Source organism: Nilaparvata lugens, chromosome 10 (genome assembly GCF_014356525.2).
Source record: "Nilaparvata lugens isolate BPH chromosome 10, ASM1435652v1, whole genome shotgun sequence".
NCBI lineage: Eukaryota > Metazoa > Arthropoda > Insecta > Hemiptera > Delphacidae > Nilaparvata > Nilaparvata lugens.
In genome coordinates this window covers 21,126,513-21,144,451 of record NC_052513.1, presented here as the reverse complement: position 1 = coordinate 21,144,451, position 17,939 = coordinate 21,126,513, and the positions used below count along the sequence as shown (strand labels likewise).

The following is a 17,939-nucleotide window of genomic DNA, read 5'->3' as shown; positions in this document are numbered from 1 at the left end:
ATGAAATGAAAATTTAAATATTCATTCATATTATTTCTAACAGTATTATTATAATGATATTTCACTAACTTTTGATTGATTTATCCATTATGGTATTCCCGTTCAGACTGTTTTGAAATGGTAATAAGTTATTCAGTATCAAAATTTGGGATTCGAATAGTTTTGGGCCATGTCTGTTATTCTTTCCCAAACATATTTACATGATTTGTAATTTTATTCACAAATTAATGAATGAATATATGTATTCCTGCACGTAGCTAACGGATGGATTATTCCTTTATAGATTCTTGCATGTCACATTAATAAATCTCTGCCACAGATTTAGAAATCAAGTCTCGATGGTTTGGAGAGCATATTATTGGAGTGATTCTTTTACTCTGCTGCTTCTAATATGTTCACTACCTTTGTTTGATTTTAGATCATAGACATGAAAAGCTATGTCCACCTGTATCACTTCATCTTTATTGAGAATTTTCATAACTCTTCTCATCACGAAGTTTCCATAATCTTGCAGCGTATTGAAGTTTTGAAAAGTGAAGTAGGAGTTGAATTCAGGAGAGCCATGTCATCATTATGCGAATTTGTCAACGATATTTAGGGATTTAGTCAAATCCACAACTAGTTTCACTTACAATTTCATGGGCCAAGTGAGATTAAGAGTTTTTTTTAAAATATCCATCAGATGTTGACAGAGATTGCGGTTATTGTAGAAATGCATGCTGCACTAAAACTTCAATGCTGAATTATCTTTAAACAGCTACCTAGTAAAAATACAGAGATCAGATCTTTTTGTTCTAGAATTAACTAAAACTAGGATTTTTGTTTTATTGCATCGTGGAGAATGAAAGAACTCTGTTTCATTTTATAAGTGAGAATACACTTTTACAATTTGCCACAACTATGCTCAGATAAAAATCGTTGGAGACAGAATAACTATTTCTTTCTATACGTTCAAAAGAGAATCACATACTTCTTCACTTGCTTCCAGACCATTGATAACATTATGCAGATTCTGTTATCCATCAGAGTCTTGAAGAAAAATGTTATGTTCTCTTGAGAATATTATGCTTCTGGAAATCATTCTCATCTCTCATTATTCTTGTTTTACTTCATTAGATGACTTTCTTCACAATCTCCAGTGATATCCATAATGATGTCAACATACTTGAACAGAATATCTTTGATGGAAGATTTATTTTATATGGTAGCAGCCATTTTAGGAAAGCCTTTGAAGAACTAGCTATTCCAATCACTCAGTTTTGGATGATCGAATGAGGGTTTGCTCCAAAGCATGATCGGTTGTCACATTTATTAAATTTTCAAGGTTTCATTTGACAGAGAGTCAATGTATTGACTGTATAGAGTTAATGTTTCCTTATTGGAAATTATTTTCTACTGCTATGGGTATTTTTTTTATATTTTCTAGATATAACACAGACTTTATAACATAGTTTGTGTGATTGAATGAAAGAAGTATGGGATCTTCTCTCGTACAGTTTCTATGTGCAATACCAGAGTCCTTCCTTATGAGCATGAATACAATTAAGGATAATTTAAACTATGTTACAATAATCAGTCATAAATTTCAAGTAGTCATTGATTTTGATTCTAAGTAAACTCCACAAATAGCTCCTGACTTCTTTCAAATATACTTTGACAATCTCTCATATTTGAACCGTTCTTACCTTAATTATACTGATCTCCCCTCAATAGATTTCCAACAGTATTCTCTCCAAATATTTCAAATTCAACAGAGATATCTCTCATTCCACTTTCATTCAAGAACCACCCCAAGACAATCAGTCAAACCCAGCCAGATGAAAAGTATCTATTCGTAGATATAAGTTAAAGAAATCAGTTGATAAAGCTGCGTTTGTAGATTCTATTAGATTGAACGGAACTTGGCAAACACATATGTCCATCATATGTATGATAAGTTATGTTCAATCTAATAGAATCTATAAAGATTAAGTTATATTAACATCTCCTTAATAACTTTGGTGTAAACGCAGCTTTAGAGTTGTATTTCATTTGTAATAAAATATTTAGTCATATCAAATGGGAGTAATTGGCATTATTTGTGCTTCAACTGTAAATTTATATCAAGAAAATATTTTACTCCTGTTACACGGTGCTCTATATGGGGTAGCCTATATCATTTGTTTAACTTTACTCCATTACTTGACTTTCGCAATTCCAAAGTGATCATTGAACTAAATCGAATAATTATTCTCTCTTAATGGAATATCAGTTTTTTATCGACTGAGAAACACATATAGGATTCCGAACAGGATGGTTTATCATTACAATGTAATCATAAATAATGATAATGAGATGAAGTTTGTAATTTTGACCATAATTAGTATATTATGATGAGAATTATCAATTATTAAGGCTTGAGAGTTGAAAAATCGTGTTCAGCGACCGAAAATACATAAGATAGCGTTCCTGAAATACATAATTTGAATGCATAGACTAGTAGGAGCGATGCGATAGACAGGCCATTACACGCATTAATCATGGGGGAGGACCGCGCCGCAGCGTGACAGTGCTACTTATCCCCCTCCCACCGCCGCTTCTATGATCGTAACCCCCAAACTATATATATCATTGGATTCAGCAAGATACGGCCTACAACGTTTATTGGTAGCTTTCTCCTCTAAGTCGGCTAATTACTTGAATATTCAAGAAATAACAAAAAGTCTATAATAAAAAAATACATTTTTCGAGATATTTTATTTTTTTACGGAAAAACTATGCGGTTTATCGCAAAAATGTATAGGACCACATTGAAAGCCAGTTATGTGTACATAATATTGAGAAAAAATTAAAAGCTGTACTATGAATAGTAACTGCAGGACAGGCGATTTTATAAACGCGCGTTTTTTACAACTTACCCCCCTCCCCCCAAGCTGTCGACCACCCTGGGACGTGACGACATCGAGTTTCATATACACTAAAGACCCCCTAACAATAATCCGAAGTCAAATTCTCTGCCTCTCTCATGTATGCTCAATGTAAGCCAGCGCCTGGACTAATATGTCTATGGCTTTCAGATTGAATAACGAATAGGATGGAATTATTGTATAAGTCATTCAATTGTTTCAAAAATTCAATGAATAGTCCTCAAATAAAAGAAGTAGGCTCTCAAATAGGCCTTATCATAATTAGATGGCATGATAGAATGCTATAAGTTTTGCTCCATAGCAATATTTGAACAAACTTTAACATCATAGGATTAGTTTCAACTTGATTCACATTTGTTTCAATTTTTAATGAAAGTGTCACACTTCTCATATATGAACCACATGCATAGAACCAGATGAACTATTATCAACTAGAGGAACATATGCATCATTGGATTCCTATAGAATAATAGCTGGTGAAAAGTAACAAAATTTACCAAGTTCAATCTTGGTCCCTACCCACTAGACCACTCACTGTTTAGCTTATATTATCATTGTGCCATTCACTCACCCCTTATATATTTTTCGACTTACACTGTGTCTATATGAAGAGAATATGACATTGAAAACTAATTTTTGTGGCTGATCCGGGCAATCCGAAAATAATCAGGTCCCATTTAGGAGGAATACATACCCTATTCCCCCCTCTAGTTATATGCCACTGAAGTTATAAAGGTGAGGTAAGCTGAAGATGCTCCATATTTTCTTGGTATGAAAAGCGCCAAGCATTGACAAGAAACTCAAGTGCCGTTGTAAACGTGGATGTTCACCTTCACAAAAACTGCAAAATATAGACTGGGGAGATATTGACGTTCGAGTAAAACAAAAATTTGAGGGGAGTAAGTTTAAGAGAGTATTCTATGAACGTATTATATGAGAGTATCATAATTATGAGAGGTTGTTCAAGTTTTTATCAGAAGTAGCAGAAGGGCAAGAAAATTTAGAAATATATCATGACATTAACGACATATTACATTGTAATGTACCATTCAAGTTACAAGTGCGTTTCATTGATGCTTCATGTGTACACAACACAGGAATTTCTGGCCATTTGAATGAATCAGCCAAATTTAACTTATTCATATTGTTTCTTATAATTTATAAATTTGTGAACTTTCATTCACTCAAACCTTCATCTTTATGATGAGAACCGTCTCTCAAGACAATATTTTTATATTCTACAATATAATTTTGCACCTATTGTCTGCTATTGCTGCTTATCATAAACAAGGAGAAGGTAGTTTAAAAATTATTTAGCCTTTTAAAATTTTGGAACATAGAATAACGTAGAAGAACGTAGGTACACATCATTGGCTACGCCAAGTATACCTGCAATAAAAGTATCATCTTTGCTAAGAACTGTTGAAGGTAATAAAGCTCCCAGCTCTCGTTTATCGTTGAATTAAAAATTCAAACCACAAGTGGAAAGAAGTGCAGTAGCATTACAGCAGGTGTTGTGTTTTGTTCTATATTAACTCTATATACTCAAGCCCTATGTATATACTGTAGACTCAATGAGCCGGATACTAAGTTAAACATTGTCTCCATAGTGCTTTTTTCTATGTATGTATATGAATATTTGTTAGGTATTCTTACTCAACGACATCTTTTCTCCTCTCTGCACTTTTTTGGAAACGACATTTGTATTTTTCATGTATTCTTCTGAGAGAATAATAACATCTCCTGTTTTGTTTGTCAAGTGAAATATTCATTTGAGGGGTCCAGTATGTTCCTAATGTAATTGAGATACCAACTTAATCTGTGAATCTAGGTCTGCAAACTTTAAAAATATTCAAAAGCAAATTATAGGACAGCAGAAATCCAGCAAATCGTTACTGCGGGCGAGACTTTTCAAACACAAGTCCGCAACTATAGAGACGGCTTTTCGATAAGTAGCCTAAGTAGTATCTTCAAATGTATGAAAAAACCTAAGTATCATTTGATAAGAGAGGGATCAGCAAAACATAATTTCAATTTTTGTTACTATTGTGAATTTAATTCTATATAATAAGCAATCCTATTTGAGAATTGAAAAATTATGGAGAAGCTGTAAATTATGGATTAGACTACTTATAGTGTTTCATGGAAGTTTGAATTTCTCACTTCTAACTTGGAATTGATTATTCCGTAGACCTATTTGAATCTATCAATGTGTTAAAAACAATCATGCTGGAAAGAGGAAATCTATTCATTTTCCCTCAGCTTGAATGTCGAAAACTCAGTTTTCCAACATAAAAAATCGCAAAACACGTGCAAGTAGAGATGAGAGACTTTTTGTTTTGGAAGAGCATTGAATTTGAATTGGCAGAATACATCCATATATACTTTTTCCTCCAACAATCAAAATGAGAATAGACAGGAACGAATATGGAATGAATCTTCCTTGAAAATTGATCAATGATCTGATCAATCCATCTGATACAGAGAACAATAATTAAAACGTCATTCAGTCAATCATATAATTGGCAGCAAACAGGGGAGTTTCCACAGAATTTGAATAGATTGACTGGAATAATTGTAAAGGTATAATATGTCCTCCAATACATATTATTATGTATTATGTATCATTCTGACCAAAGACCTTAAAGATCTCTTTGAAGTCTTTGATTCTGACGTACCTATCTGTTTAATCTTTATATTTTTGCTCCACCAAGCTGATTAGAAACTCACATATGACACTGATTCTAAAACAACGAAGTTTCAGGCTTTCTGAAGAGCCAGGCAAATGCTATAATATAATCAAGTTTGTTTGGATCTTTTTTTATAACAAAGGGATTTCAAGATTCATGTAGCTTCCTATTACTTTGTATATTTCCAATAGCTGTTAGCTGAGCCATGGGGAAAAAAGCATGGAACAATGAAGGCAGAACGGGAAAATCTTTATTAACTGTGAACTATCGTGGTAAAGGAAGTATTCTATATACATTTTCGCTACATGTGCCCATAACTGTGCTATACAAGTAGAGTAGTATACACAATAGAACAGCAGGAAGGAAGTAGTAAAATATTGCATGACTACAAGTATTTGAAAGGAAATAAATAATGCTTTGTTTATGGCGGACTGAAGGTCTAGCATTACGAATGAAAATATAGATATATTGTATACATTGGTGGATGAGAAAAAAACTATTTTTATTTACGGAACACTAGCATTTACTAATACACATACACACACATACTTATTACACTGTCTTCCAATCCCTCGATTCTAACTTTTACTAACTATATTTCGCCTCCATTTCTGGCGCTCTCTGTGTTTCTAGCGATTTTCTTTCACCGTTTTCACTATTACACTCTCAATATTTGTTTCTCTTTCTATCTCCTGAATACTCTCCAATCTTTTTCAAAACCCCTTCCGAGTGAAAAATATAGTTGAGTCAACCTGTGTGCCTGAAACAAGCACATGTAAATATACGTTCATATAAATATCCGGAAAAAGGAAATCCTATTGGAATATCAATTAGAACGCTTTGTTGATTGAAAATCCAATAGCTCGAATCATTCTCACTATTCTACACTTATATATCATGATCCCCCAACAGAATCCGTTTTGGTTGCAGATTTTCAGGAATGGTTTATCTAATCATATCACAACATACCAACAGTATAGCAAGTTCTTCCTACGTTACAACAACAAATTGTTTTGACTCTATTAACTTATACGTCATATTCGATCAGAATGACCATAATTATTCATTAACGTTGTTGAACTTGTTTCATTGAATTAGAACTCTCAATAAATTATTGAATGAAGTATAAACGATAAGTTCACAATATCATCTGAGCATGAGAGAACATTACAATGAAGAACACACAAACGCGGGTTGATAGAGGTATTATGGGGTAAAATAATATATTTTTGAAACATATTACTCACGAAATATTTAATATCTTCAGAGCTTCAAAGCTGGAGATCCTGCCTCTCAGGTACTTTGCGATCTGCAAAAGAAAACAAAATTCATATTCTATTCAAAATGTAATAAACTCTTTGGTTGATCTAACTTGAAGGTATCCTTTTACATATATAAGTGTACACATGCTACTCAACAAATGTGATAGGCTTAAATGGGAATTGTGTAAATTTCTCTTTGATCCATGTCCATGCAATGAATCGACACTCTTCATAATACTTTTATTCTATATTTTTTTCTTCAGGGCTACTATTGTATAAAATATAAATCTAAGTACCCTTTTTGAAATTATTCATTCACATCATGTTTCGTTATGAAGTCAATAATAACTTGATAATGGCGTCATATAGCCGAAACATGTTGTGAACAAATAATTTTAAAAAGAGTATTTTGATTTCAATTTTTATCTATATACTTTTATTCTGTTCAAAACTGCTCATTATGGTCAGTCATAAAGTTCAACAAATAGAAGAGGAAAGCAAATATTATTTGGGATTGATTATATCCTATCACCCAGAACCACTTCCATTCCTGAATTTGGTCTTACCAATCATCCCTCATTAGTCAAATTTAAGTTGATCAATGAACCAAATACACTTTCACTAAAAATGTTATTCCAGAAACTTATTCCACATAGTCTACATTAAACGAATTCTGAATTTACGGAAGTAAATTCGTTCAAACTCATCCGTCAACGGAAATTTTTAGAGATGCAAGATACTTGACAGAGGGAAAGAGTATTTTCTATGAAGGAAGAGTGTCATAAACAAAATATATTCACAATACGAATACTCATTAACATCATTCTTGAGCGAATTTTTAGATAGATAAAAGATAGGCTACTACATAATACGATTAATCAACGAGTGTCTTTTTAGAGTTTCTCCCCGCTTCAAAATTGACCAACACAATTTATTCCAAGCTGTCCGATGATATTTATGATCCCAGCGTCATTGGAAATCTGGATAACTCCTGATTACTATTTAGATTCTACATCGTTCCCTGACAATTGTCAAGCATTGTCACGCGTAGGGAATAGCAATTGCCGCTGTTATCACCTCGGAACCAGGAACAGAGGCCAGCTTTCAGCAAATGCGGAAATGAGCTTGTCAACTGTGACTTCCTGTTGGAAGCTTTTAGAGTTAATAACAACTCATTCGCAGTTGGTTATGGATGAGGCGAATAGGAGAAGCCAAAGCGTCCGAGCCGAAATGAATCCGCCTGACATTTTGATGGATGAAGCAGAATTTTTCACTACGAGTTGCGTCCAGAAACAACCAACCATTTCTTGTTACGCGGTCGATAAAGTCGGTAATCCTTTCGTGAGAATATATATGTCCCACCGCACCAAACACACAAACATTTGCGGTATTATATGTGCCAAAATATATGTGTGTCACTTTGTATTGATAGATATTGGGTTCGGAGACAAGAAAATATTGCTAGCTCCATATGCAGTTGCGGAGTAGCAATATTTATCGAATGGAAAACTCTCTTGAACGAGTGAGCCATATCATTAAAACTGGAAACTGAAAATACAGTAAGTATTGCTGAATCTTTCAAAATATTTCATCCATAATAATATTTCAGTTCACCTATTCTGCAGATGAGATATTTTATATGCTTGTAATGTCCTGCTCCTTGGGGGGGGGGGTCATGGATAACACTAAAAAGAATGATTATACACTTTAAGGTTATGAAAACGTGTGTTGAAAATATCGGTTATGTTGACATTTGCACGGCTTTGCGAAGGCATAGACAGCGACGGAGCTGTGTGATATGGGCAGAAGGAACGGTATATAGTAAAAGATCGATTTGAAAAGATAATTTCCTGAATCAGTGGGTTGATGGTCTACAAAGTAGCCGAAGATAATTTTCTGCAATAATGCTGTGGTTGGAAATACGATAGAGTAGAATTAAATTTGATTCGATACTAATATGCAGTTCAATTTGAATCTGCCTGTTATAATCAATGCTGTTGCCAGGACTAGGCAGAGATTTGAAATTCGGAATGAATCCACTCACTAAATAATAGCCAGAATACTTAAATCTAATACCTGTTTTACAGTTGGAGGAGATATTAGACCGCACAAGACAACAAACCAAATGGCAAATCCATGCGAACCAGGTTTCTGACAAATACTATAGGTTTTTTATGTTGCAAAGTGACGAACCAAAATAGAAGATGCTTCGAGTACCGAGTTTTATATTGGTGCTGTCTATGCGATCAATTACCTCCCTTTGGAGAATTAGCTGGTTGTCAATGCTGGATCCAATACACCTCGATATGGTTTGGTTGACGGCAGTTGATCTTATTTGATTTGGGAGAATATCTCCAACAAAATGTTTTTAATAGATATGAATATCGACTACCATCTACCGCCAGATGGAATAGCGATCTAATAATACTTATAATACTCAACAATATCTGACTACTATAAAGCAGGTCCTGTCTTGCACGATCGATATGTGTCAGTTGAGAAAGAATGGATGGCGAAAATCGTCAATCAGACCTCACTATTTAAATTTTAGGGACTCTTTGAATGAATTCGCAAAAATTAATCTAGATTATAAAATTCTTATCTCACTGACTAACTGACTCACTGACTCACTGATCACGATTTTTGGAAAACTACTGGACGGATTGCAACAAAACTTGAAATATAGCTTCCGTATAAGTTCTAGGTGCTCACTAAGAAATCTTTTGGCGATATTTCAACTCTAAGAGAGGTTTTCAAGGGTTTAAAGTTCGTCTTTTAGCATGTATATTCTTCTTGTTCCAATCTCTTGATTATAATTGAAATGTCCATACCATATGTTAATGTAGAACTATAATCTAGAGAGAGTACCTCTTCGAAACAGTTGTGAAGTGGTACGGTAACCAAATTAATAATTTTGTCAGGTTGGCATTGAGTTGAGTTAACTTTGTTAGGTATGCCAAGTTGAAGATTGAAATGCATTTATCGCGGAAAAATTTATTGGGCACTGCTACTTCAATCAGAGCTATTCCTGAGAATATTATATTATTATTTATTTCCCAATCACTTGATAATGGCATTATTTATAGCCAAAACATGTTGTGTTCAATAATTTCAAAAATGGTGATCAGATTTATAAATATTAGAATTTAAATATAAGAATGAATATTTTTATTTCTATTCCTGAAGTATAGAAAATTTTTATGTTCATAAGAAAATCAATTGATCCTATTCTATCAAAACTAATTCTGTCTGTATATCTGACAGATCGCGTGAACAGCTTAAACAATTTCGATTAAAATTTAATAATTCAGTATGATGAATGGAGGATATTTTTAAAACTTCAGAAGTGTCCGTTGTGGAATCTGTGTGCAAAGAATGAGGAAATTCGGCCAGAATTTAACTTGACGAAAGAAATGGGTTACTTATTGAAACGGCCAAATAGCTGTTGTTGCTTTTCCTAATGTAAGAATATCTTTCATAGAAGTAAGGCGCTTTTCCCATGAATCAATTATTCCCAAAAATTAGTTGTGCTACCAAAGAAAATAAAAGGTAGCTTTCGATAAAAATATTGGAGAATATGCATAACAGTTCGCTGATATTCACTTGAAACTGTCAGTATACCTCATTAATAGCATCAATGCTCCCCACACAATGCCAATGGATAAAGTCGAGGTCGACTCTTAAGCCCCGCCCAATATTCCACAAAATTCGCTGCAATTAGTCTACTATTTTACAAAGCACTTCGAACACATCAATTAATAATTCAAATGATTAGACTCAATATTTTTCATGCCAAGCTGTGGCCTAATTTCTTTATTTATTACCAATAAAGGGCAGATCATAAGATGCTCCTAGCAAATAGTAGGTCCGTAATACAAAAATTTGAGCTGAGTCTCATATCTGAGATAACTTGAGAGGAAAAATTGATCATCCAAGTGGCAGCTTATTGAATCAGAAATTTCCATCGTTTCTTGAAAACTAAAGAGAGGAAAAGAGAAAACTATTGGCTGTGGTTATAACATTTAGCAATATAATTTGAAAACATTGCATGATTCAATAAAAATATTCGCTGATGTCAAGATGAGTGCATAAGAGCAACTGGGTGACACCATAAGGCATCGCTAACTTTTGATTGCTTTTTAAAATACGCAGTTGAATGTATATTTCAACAGAGTTGAATGTGTTGTTCAAACTGAGGTGATTGCAACGCAACTAATCATCACACTCACTGACAACGATTTTTGGGTAACTAAGTATGATAGAAATATATTCGAATGGAACTTAAAACGGTCCTATACATAAAAAATTTTCATCGAGGGAGAGCACCTTTTCGGATACAAAATTCTATGACAGTGACGAGACTATATTAATTTAATATTCAAGTTATATACTGCAAGCAATTTTTGTTTGTATGATGGATCTCAAAAACGATTATAACGGCTTTGGTAGAATTCAGGTTATAAATATTTTACAAAAGTAATCTGATAATTCAATTCCCGTAGCGAAGCACGGGTACCCTGATAGTATCACATATGATTATAGGAACTTTAGAACAACTTTTAAAACAGAAAGAACAAAGATTAAATTACATTAAAACAGGAATTAAAGCTTTAAAAAATTTAGGATGTGGACCAGGTCTGTATCCTACTGGTGATTTGTCAAAAATGGCCTCGAGTTCCCCTCTTCCAATTTCCACCTGGGTTTCTTCTCAGAAATTATTACTCTCCAAATTTGCATACTAATTCGGGATTGGTCAGATCCCATGACGTAACAAATGCGCCAATTGAGTAGTATAAATAGATCCAACTTTAAAGCTTTTAATGAGAAAAATTTCATATTATATGTTGTTCTAAATTATTAGAAGGTTCCTTTAATACAAAAATAAACAATATAATTACGTCAACAATGATATACATTATTTGTTAAATGAGGAAATAGGTTGAGCAATTCAAAAGAACTTGTGCTGGCGCTAATTTTGTGAGCTTCAAATAGCTAATACGTATATTTGTGAATTATAAACGTAATTTTTATAAAATAAAGTAAAAGTATAAATACATATAATAATACACATGCTTGTAACAGTAGTAATAAATATTTCTTTTGTTTATATTGTTTTTGATGTGATTAAATGTCAATCCCAAATTACTACACATAACCAAACTATATAAAAATTTTACAAATAAATATAGTTTCATTACAGCTATTGAATAAAATACTTGGGCCTATTCGGCATACAAATTGTGATATTTGAAGATAAAATTCAATTATATATAGCTGTCACGAATGATTATTGAGCAAGCTGCCTTCTTAATTGACAAGTTGTTGGTACAAGCAAGCCTTGATTTATTTGGGGTTAGGTAACTGGTTTATTTCCAACCTCAAAATATATGGACTAGCATTCAAAATGATAAACACTATGAATAATATGTTTTATTAATAAATTTCCAAAGAATATACTATATTTAATTCGCTAAGTGCAGCCTTTCTAGGTCAGATAACTGTTGTTTATATGCCTTTGATAAGATTATGGTTCGTACTCGGTATTGGAATTTGTTTCCTTTACTCAACTGTTTACAAAATTCTTCAAGGTATAATTTTAGGGATGCAATCAGTCAATATGTCAAATGCTACAGAAGTTGAAATTAAACACTGTGAAGCTCAAGAATCTCAAGAACTTTACAATATTTGATTGAAGTTCATTAGAAATATTCAATATGACAATCAGATGGAAGACGAGAAAATTCTTACTGAAGATGAGTTGAAGGAGATGAGGTGGAGGTGGAGAATGTCATGTGCTTTTGTGAAGCAGGAGCAAAACTTGGAACGTCTTCTTCTCCGCATGTCCCAACACTTACATGAGTTTTTCCTCAATTTTTGTTCACGAAAATAGGCTCGTGAGGAGAATACTATCATTGTGAATCGAAAGTGAATGAGAAATTTTACACACTTATATTATTTGGCAGTCTGAAAGCTGTAAGCATTGAAAGCAGTGGTGTAAGAAAATTATGATAAAGACAGTAAGAAAGCAATGCTTTCGTTTGATTTCGTGAGACATATGGATTGTTTGATGATATTTTTCGAATCATTCTCATCTCCAGAAAAACCCTTGTTCAAAAATGCCAATTTCTTCAAATTTAAATGAATGCACATGTTTATCATGTGTACCTCATCATGGATTCCATGATTTCTGAGGAAAGGACATTACACAAGAATTGTTTTCCATCTCGCCACGAGAAAAAAATACAGCATTCTCTAATAAAAAAATATACAGTTCCAACAGTTCTAGCTATGAGCTAGCTACCTGTAAACTAAGTTACTCCCATTTCCAACGTAGTGTAATCATCTTCCATCTGGCAGAAATATAAGGATGACGGAGTTCAACCGTTTACAGTATCAGAAACAGAAGCTCAGATGAGGATGGATAAACTGTTCAAGATATCTATTACCGTCTAAAGTTCTGATTCACTCCCCTATCAAATTGAGAAGGGATGAATCACTGATTGGAGAAGGCCTTTCCAAATCGGAATTCGTATTGCCTGGAGTCGTCAACCAGAGGCCCGAGATTTTCTCGGAAGAGGAAATCATTGGAAAACTTGACAGTGTGAAACAATATAATACTTTTCATCTGGCCCATTTTCAGCGATCGATCAACAAATGGAATTCAGCTTCTTGGGCTGCTCTTGATTTATGGCTCGATGCTATCTGGAGCAGCAGTGAGAACTGACATAACTTCTTGACATTCTCCTGCGCTGTTGATTTCTTATATAGTTTTCTAGACAGGAATGAGCAAGTCCATGCTACAGTGCAGAACATGTCTATTTCAGCTTGTTGTACTCTTCCTTCTCTTTTCTCATCTCTCACATTCTCCTTCATGCTACTTCAGAAATGTATTTTCCTGCATCTGTCTCTTCTCAACTCCACACTCCACTTTTCCTCTAATGCATCCCCATCCACAGAACCGTCACTACATTCATAATTTTCGGCACCTTTCCTCAACCTTTTCATGCATATTCCCCTGTGAAAATTTTCTGCAACGTTTTTCCAATAGCTGTTTTAGATAATATTCTTTGCTTTCTCAATCCACGATGGTTGAGTGATGGAAGTTAAACAAGTGAAAAATTCCATCGGAAGAATTTTGAAACTTATAATTTGTTGTTTTCTAGTAATCTTGAGACTATGAGCTAATGAGCTATGTAGTAATGAACTGATGAAATTGATCTCTATAATTTATATAAAAATGAATGTCTGTTTGTGTGTTAGTTTGATAGTTACTTTGTTTGTACTTTCTTTGACTCAAAAACTACTTGACAGAACGGCATGAAACTTTGGGGATATGTTGTGTGAATATTGGGGATGGTTTCTGACCAGAAATTTAAATAGGGGGGCTAATAGTTATTAATTTTTTCAGCCTTACAATTTTTGAACAATTGATGAAAAAAATTCGTGCTGATTATGAGCTGATAGAGCATCAAATTATCTTCAATTTGATGTATATTTTCACTATTTTACGCATTTCCCTACGACTGTTGCAGCAGTTTTAGTGTCAAGAGTGAAATTTTCTGTTCAGCAACAAAAGATCAGTTGACAATGAAAATTTGGAGGAAATGTTTGGAACACAATTTTTGACTCTTCCGCTTTGTTGAGACTAGTTTGGAGGGTAGCATATTAAAAAATCCAACCCCTACATCATTTTGCTGAAGGGGTGAGGGTGGTTTAATAGTTGCATTTTCCACTTATTACATACATGCTTATATCTTGGAAACAATGTGTTCTATTGACATTATCAACTACATAAAAATGAAGCTTAATAAATCTCCTACACGTTTTGTCTGGTAGAGGTGTTGCAGCAATTTTAGTTTTGAGTGTCTTTGTTTTTTGGAAAGTTTAGAAAAACTCCTCTTGTTTAGTTCCGCAGACGTTCCAATAGGTACTCAATATGGATGTTCATACTGAAACACACTGCCAAATTATGATGACAGAATAGTGTGATATGCGAAGAAAGTCACTTGTTGCAAATCTTGAGATTTGACACTCAAAAGTAAAACTGCTGCAACTGTTGTATGTTAATGCGTGAAATAGTCGAATTATACATGAAATGAAAGATAATTCAATGCTCTACAATCTCGTAATAAGCAATTTATTGTTTCATCGATTATTAAAAAATTGAAAGACTTAAAAGAGCGAAAAAATTAAAGAAAAACTCGTTTTTCGAAAATGCATCACTTTAAAACATAAATATCTCGAAAAGTATCGGATTTATCAAAAACCGCTACCAGACAAAACCCCCTGTTGGAGGAGGGGGGGGGGTGAGAATACTCTCATGGTATAACTCCATGCCTGTCGTAAGAGGCGACTAAGGAGGCTGAGTAATCGTCGGCTAAAGCGACCTCTGCTGGAGAACAGCTTCATGTGGATGTACCAGCAGTGGAAGGGCTCCCTTTTGTCCTGGGGTTGAGAAATCGGCACCAAAGGCGGATAAACCAGTTTAAATGGTAAATAGCATAAGAATGTAGATGGCATCGGGTGACCGCTACATTAAAGATCAATGTGATTTGCCCTAGTAAAATCATGATGGCAGGCATCAAAATCAAATTGTCTGGAGACTCAAGTCCCCCAATCGGATCTCCGGGGACGAGGATTTTGATGAATGCTTCTAAGATAAAAACCCTCAAAAGTAAATTGAGAATAGATACTTGAAACGTAAGAAGTACGCTTGAAATTGGTAAGGTGCACAATGTTATCCAGGAAATGAATAGACTGAGGTGATGGGTGTCAGTGAGTGCAGATGGAAGGATAACGGACAGAGAGACGTTCTGGATAAGACTGTTTATTACTCAGGTAGTTCAGAAAGCTCAAACCTCAATGGTGTAGCTGTAATTACTGACCAATCCATCAAAAAGGCAGTTGAAAACTTTCAACCATTGTCAGACAGAGTAATGCTTCTTCAGTTGAATTTGGACGTTTTCACAATGAATCTGATCCAAGTCTATGCTCCAACCGCAGAAAAAGAGGATGAGATAATAGAAAAGTTCTATGAAAATCTACATAGTGTGATGGAGGTTATAAAACATCATGATGTTACTATAGTCATGGGTGACCTGAATGCAAAGATTGGGGAAGGTCAACATAACCAATGGACTGATCGCTTTGGACTGGGAGAACGAAATGAGAGAGGAGATCGCCTTCTTCAATTTTGCCAGGAGAACAATATGGTTATCACAAATACCCTTTTCGAACTACCCAAAAGACGACTTTATACTTGGAAATCACCTCAGGACTCAGAAGAGAGAACTATTCGGAACCAGATTGACTATATTATGATTAACCAGAGGTATAGAAATGCAATTAAAAGTGCTAAGACATATCCTGGTGCTGATGTTCACTCCAATCACAATCTTTTGGTGGCAAAGATAAAAGTTAGATTAAAAAAACAAAACCATCAAATACACACATTAAGATAGACACCATGAAGCTCAAAAATGTCAACCTAAAATCAAGACTTTATCGGGAAATTAATGGAAAGCAATCTATAGATGATGAGATATGTGGAGTGGTCGAGCCTGAAACAATATGGAGGGAATTTAAGACGGCTTTACTACAGCCAAGTAGGAATTATCTAAACTGCCAAAGGACACAGAGGAGCAAGCAGTGGATGACAGAGGATATACTCAATCGCATGGAAGAACGTCGGAAATTCAAAACTGTTGACAAGCAAAGATACAAAAGAATACATAACGAAATTCGATACAAATGTAGAAAAGAGAAGGAGGCATGGTTGGAACAAAAATGTGATGAAATAGAAAACTTAGAACGCTTAAATGACTCTCATAACATGCATAAGAAAATAAAACAGTTCACTGGAATGCAGAATAAAAGCAGATACTATTCAACTGATGATAATGGGAAGATAATTATAGATGTGAAAGATCAATTGAAGTCATAGGAAGTATACATACAGGAACTTTTCAATGACGAAAGGGAGCTCCTCTGCTGTCATAATAGTGAAGATTCTGGACCAGATATATTAAAAAGTGAAGTTGAATTTGCCATAAAAAAACATCAAAAGTGGAAGGGCTGTAGGTCCAGACGAACTCCCTGGAGAAATTCTCAAACTCATTGACGATGATTATGTGAAAATACTCACACATTTATATAATCAGATTTACAAAACTGGTATGATTCCTACTGAATGGCTGAAGTCAATTTTTATACCTCTCCCAAAGAAGACGAATGCTAGAAAGTGTCAAGATTATCGCATGATAAGCCTCATGAGCCACACAATGGAAACATTCCTCAAAATAATACACCGGAGAGTTTCTGAAAAGCTTGAAGAGAACTTATCTGATACACAATTCGGCTTCAGGAATGGTTTGGGGACACGAGAGGCTCTTTTTGCTTTTAACGTAATTTTGCAGCGATGACTGGATGTAAATCAGCCAGTATTTGCTTGTTTTATTGATTATAACAAGGCGTTTGATAAGGTGCAACATAACAAGCTACTAGATATCCTCAAAGGAATGCAATTGGATGCTCGTGACTTCCGCCTTATAAGGAACCTGTATTATATCCAATAGGCCACAGTACGGGTGCAATCTGAGTTGAGTGAAGAGCTGGAAATCAAACGAGGGGTTCGTCAGGGCTGTGTGCTTTCACCACTCCTTCTCAACATTGATTCCGAAAGAATCATCAGCAAGGCCCTAGAAGATAAAACTGGAGGTATAAGAGTTAATGGCACACCTATCAACAACCTAAGGTATGCGGATGACACTGTGCTGCTGGCAGAAAATATGGAAGATCTCCAGAGGATGCTGAACAGTGTCATTACTGCAAGCAAAGTAGGTGGTTTGAGTCTAAATTCTAAAAAGACAAAGTACATGATAATCACCAAAGACCAACCTCCTATCGGGGATCTATTCGCTGAAGGAATCCGTCAATTCAGAAAAATTAAAAAATGGTACTTTCAAACCACCCCCACCACTTTAGCACATGGGGTAAGGGTGAGGACTTTTGATAAGTTAATCCTCTTACTATCCTTGGAAGAGCTGTGGAGTTGGAAATTGTGTTCCAAACTTTTCATTCTA

The 17,939-nt window shown here is 34.5% G+C and overlaps 1 protein-coding gene across 2 annotated transcripts in view; it reads right to left on the bottom strand.

The window, feature by feature from the left end:
• The window catches only part of LOC111047221, a 161,844-nt gene that overhangs the window by 73,909 nt on the left and 69,996 nt on the right, over positions 1-17,939 (bottom strand). For both annotated transcript variants that reach the window (XR_005572291.1, XM_039436533.1), the window contains exon 7: positions 6,844-6,905. Coding sequence is in view for 1 of the 2 variants with exons in the window: in XM_039436533.1 (XP_039292467.1) it covers positions 6,844-6,905 (62 nt within the window). In the remaining variant the exon portion in view is untranslated. The remainder of the gene's footprint in view (positions 1-6,843; positions 6,906-17,939) is intronic.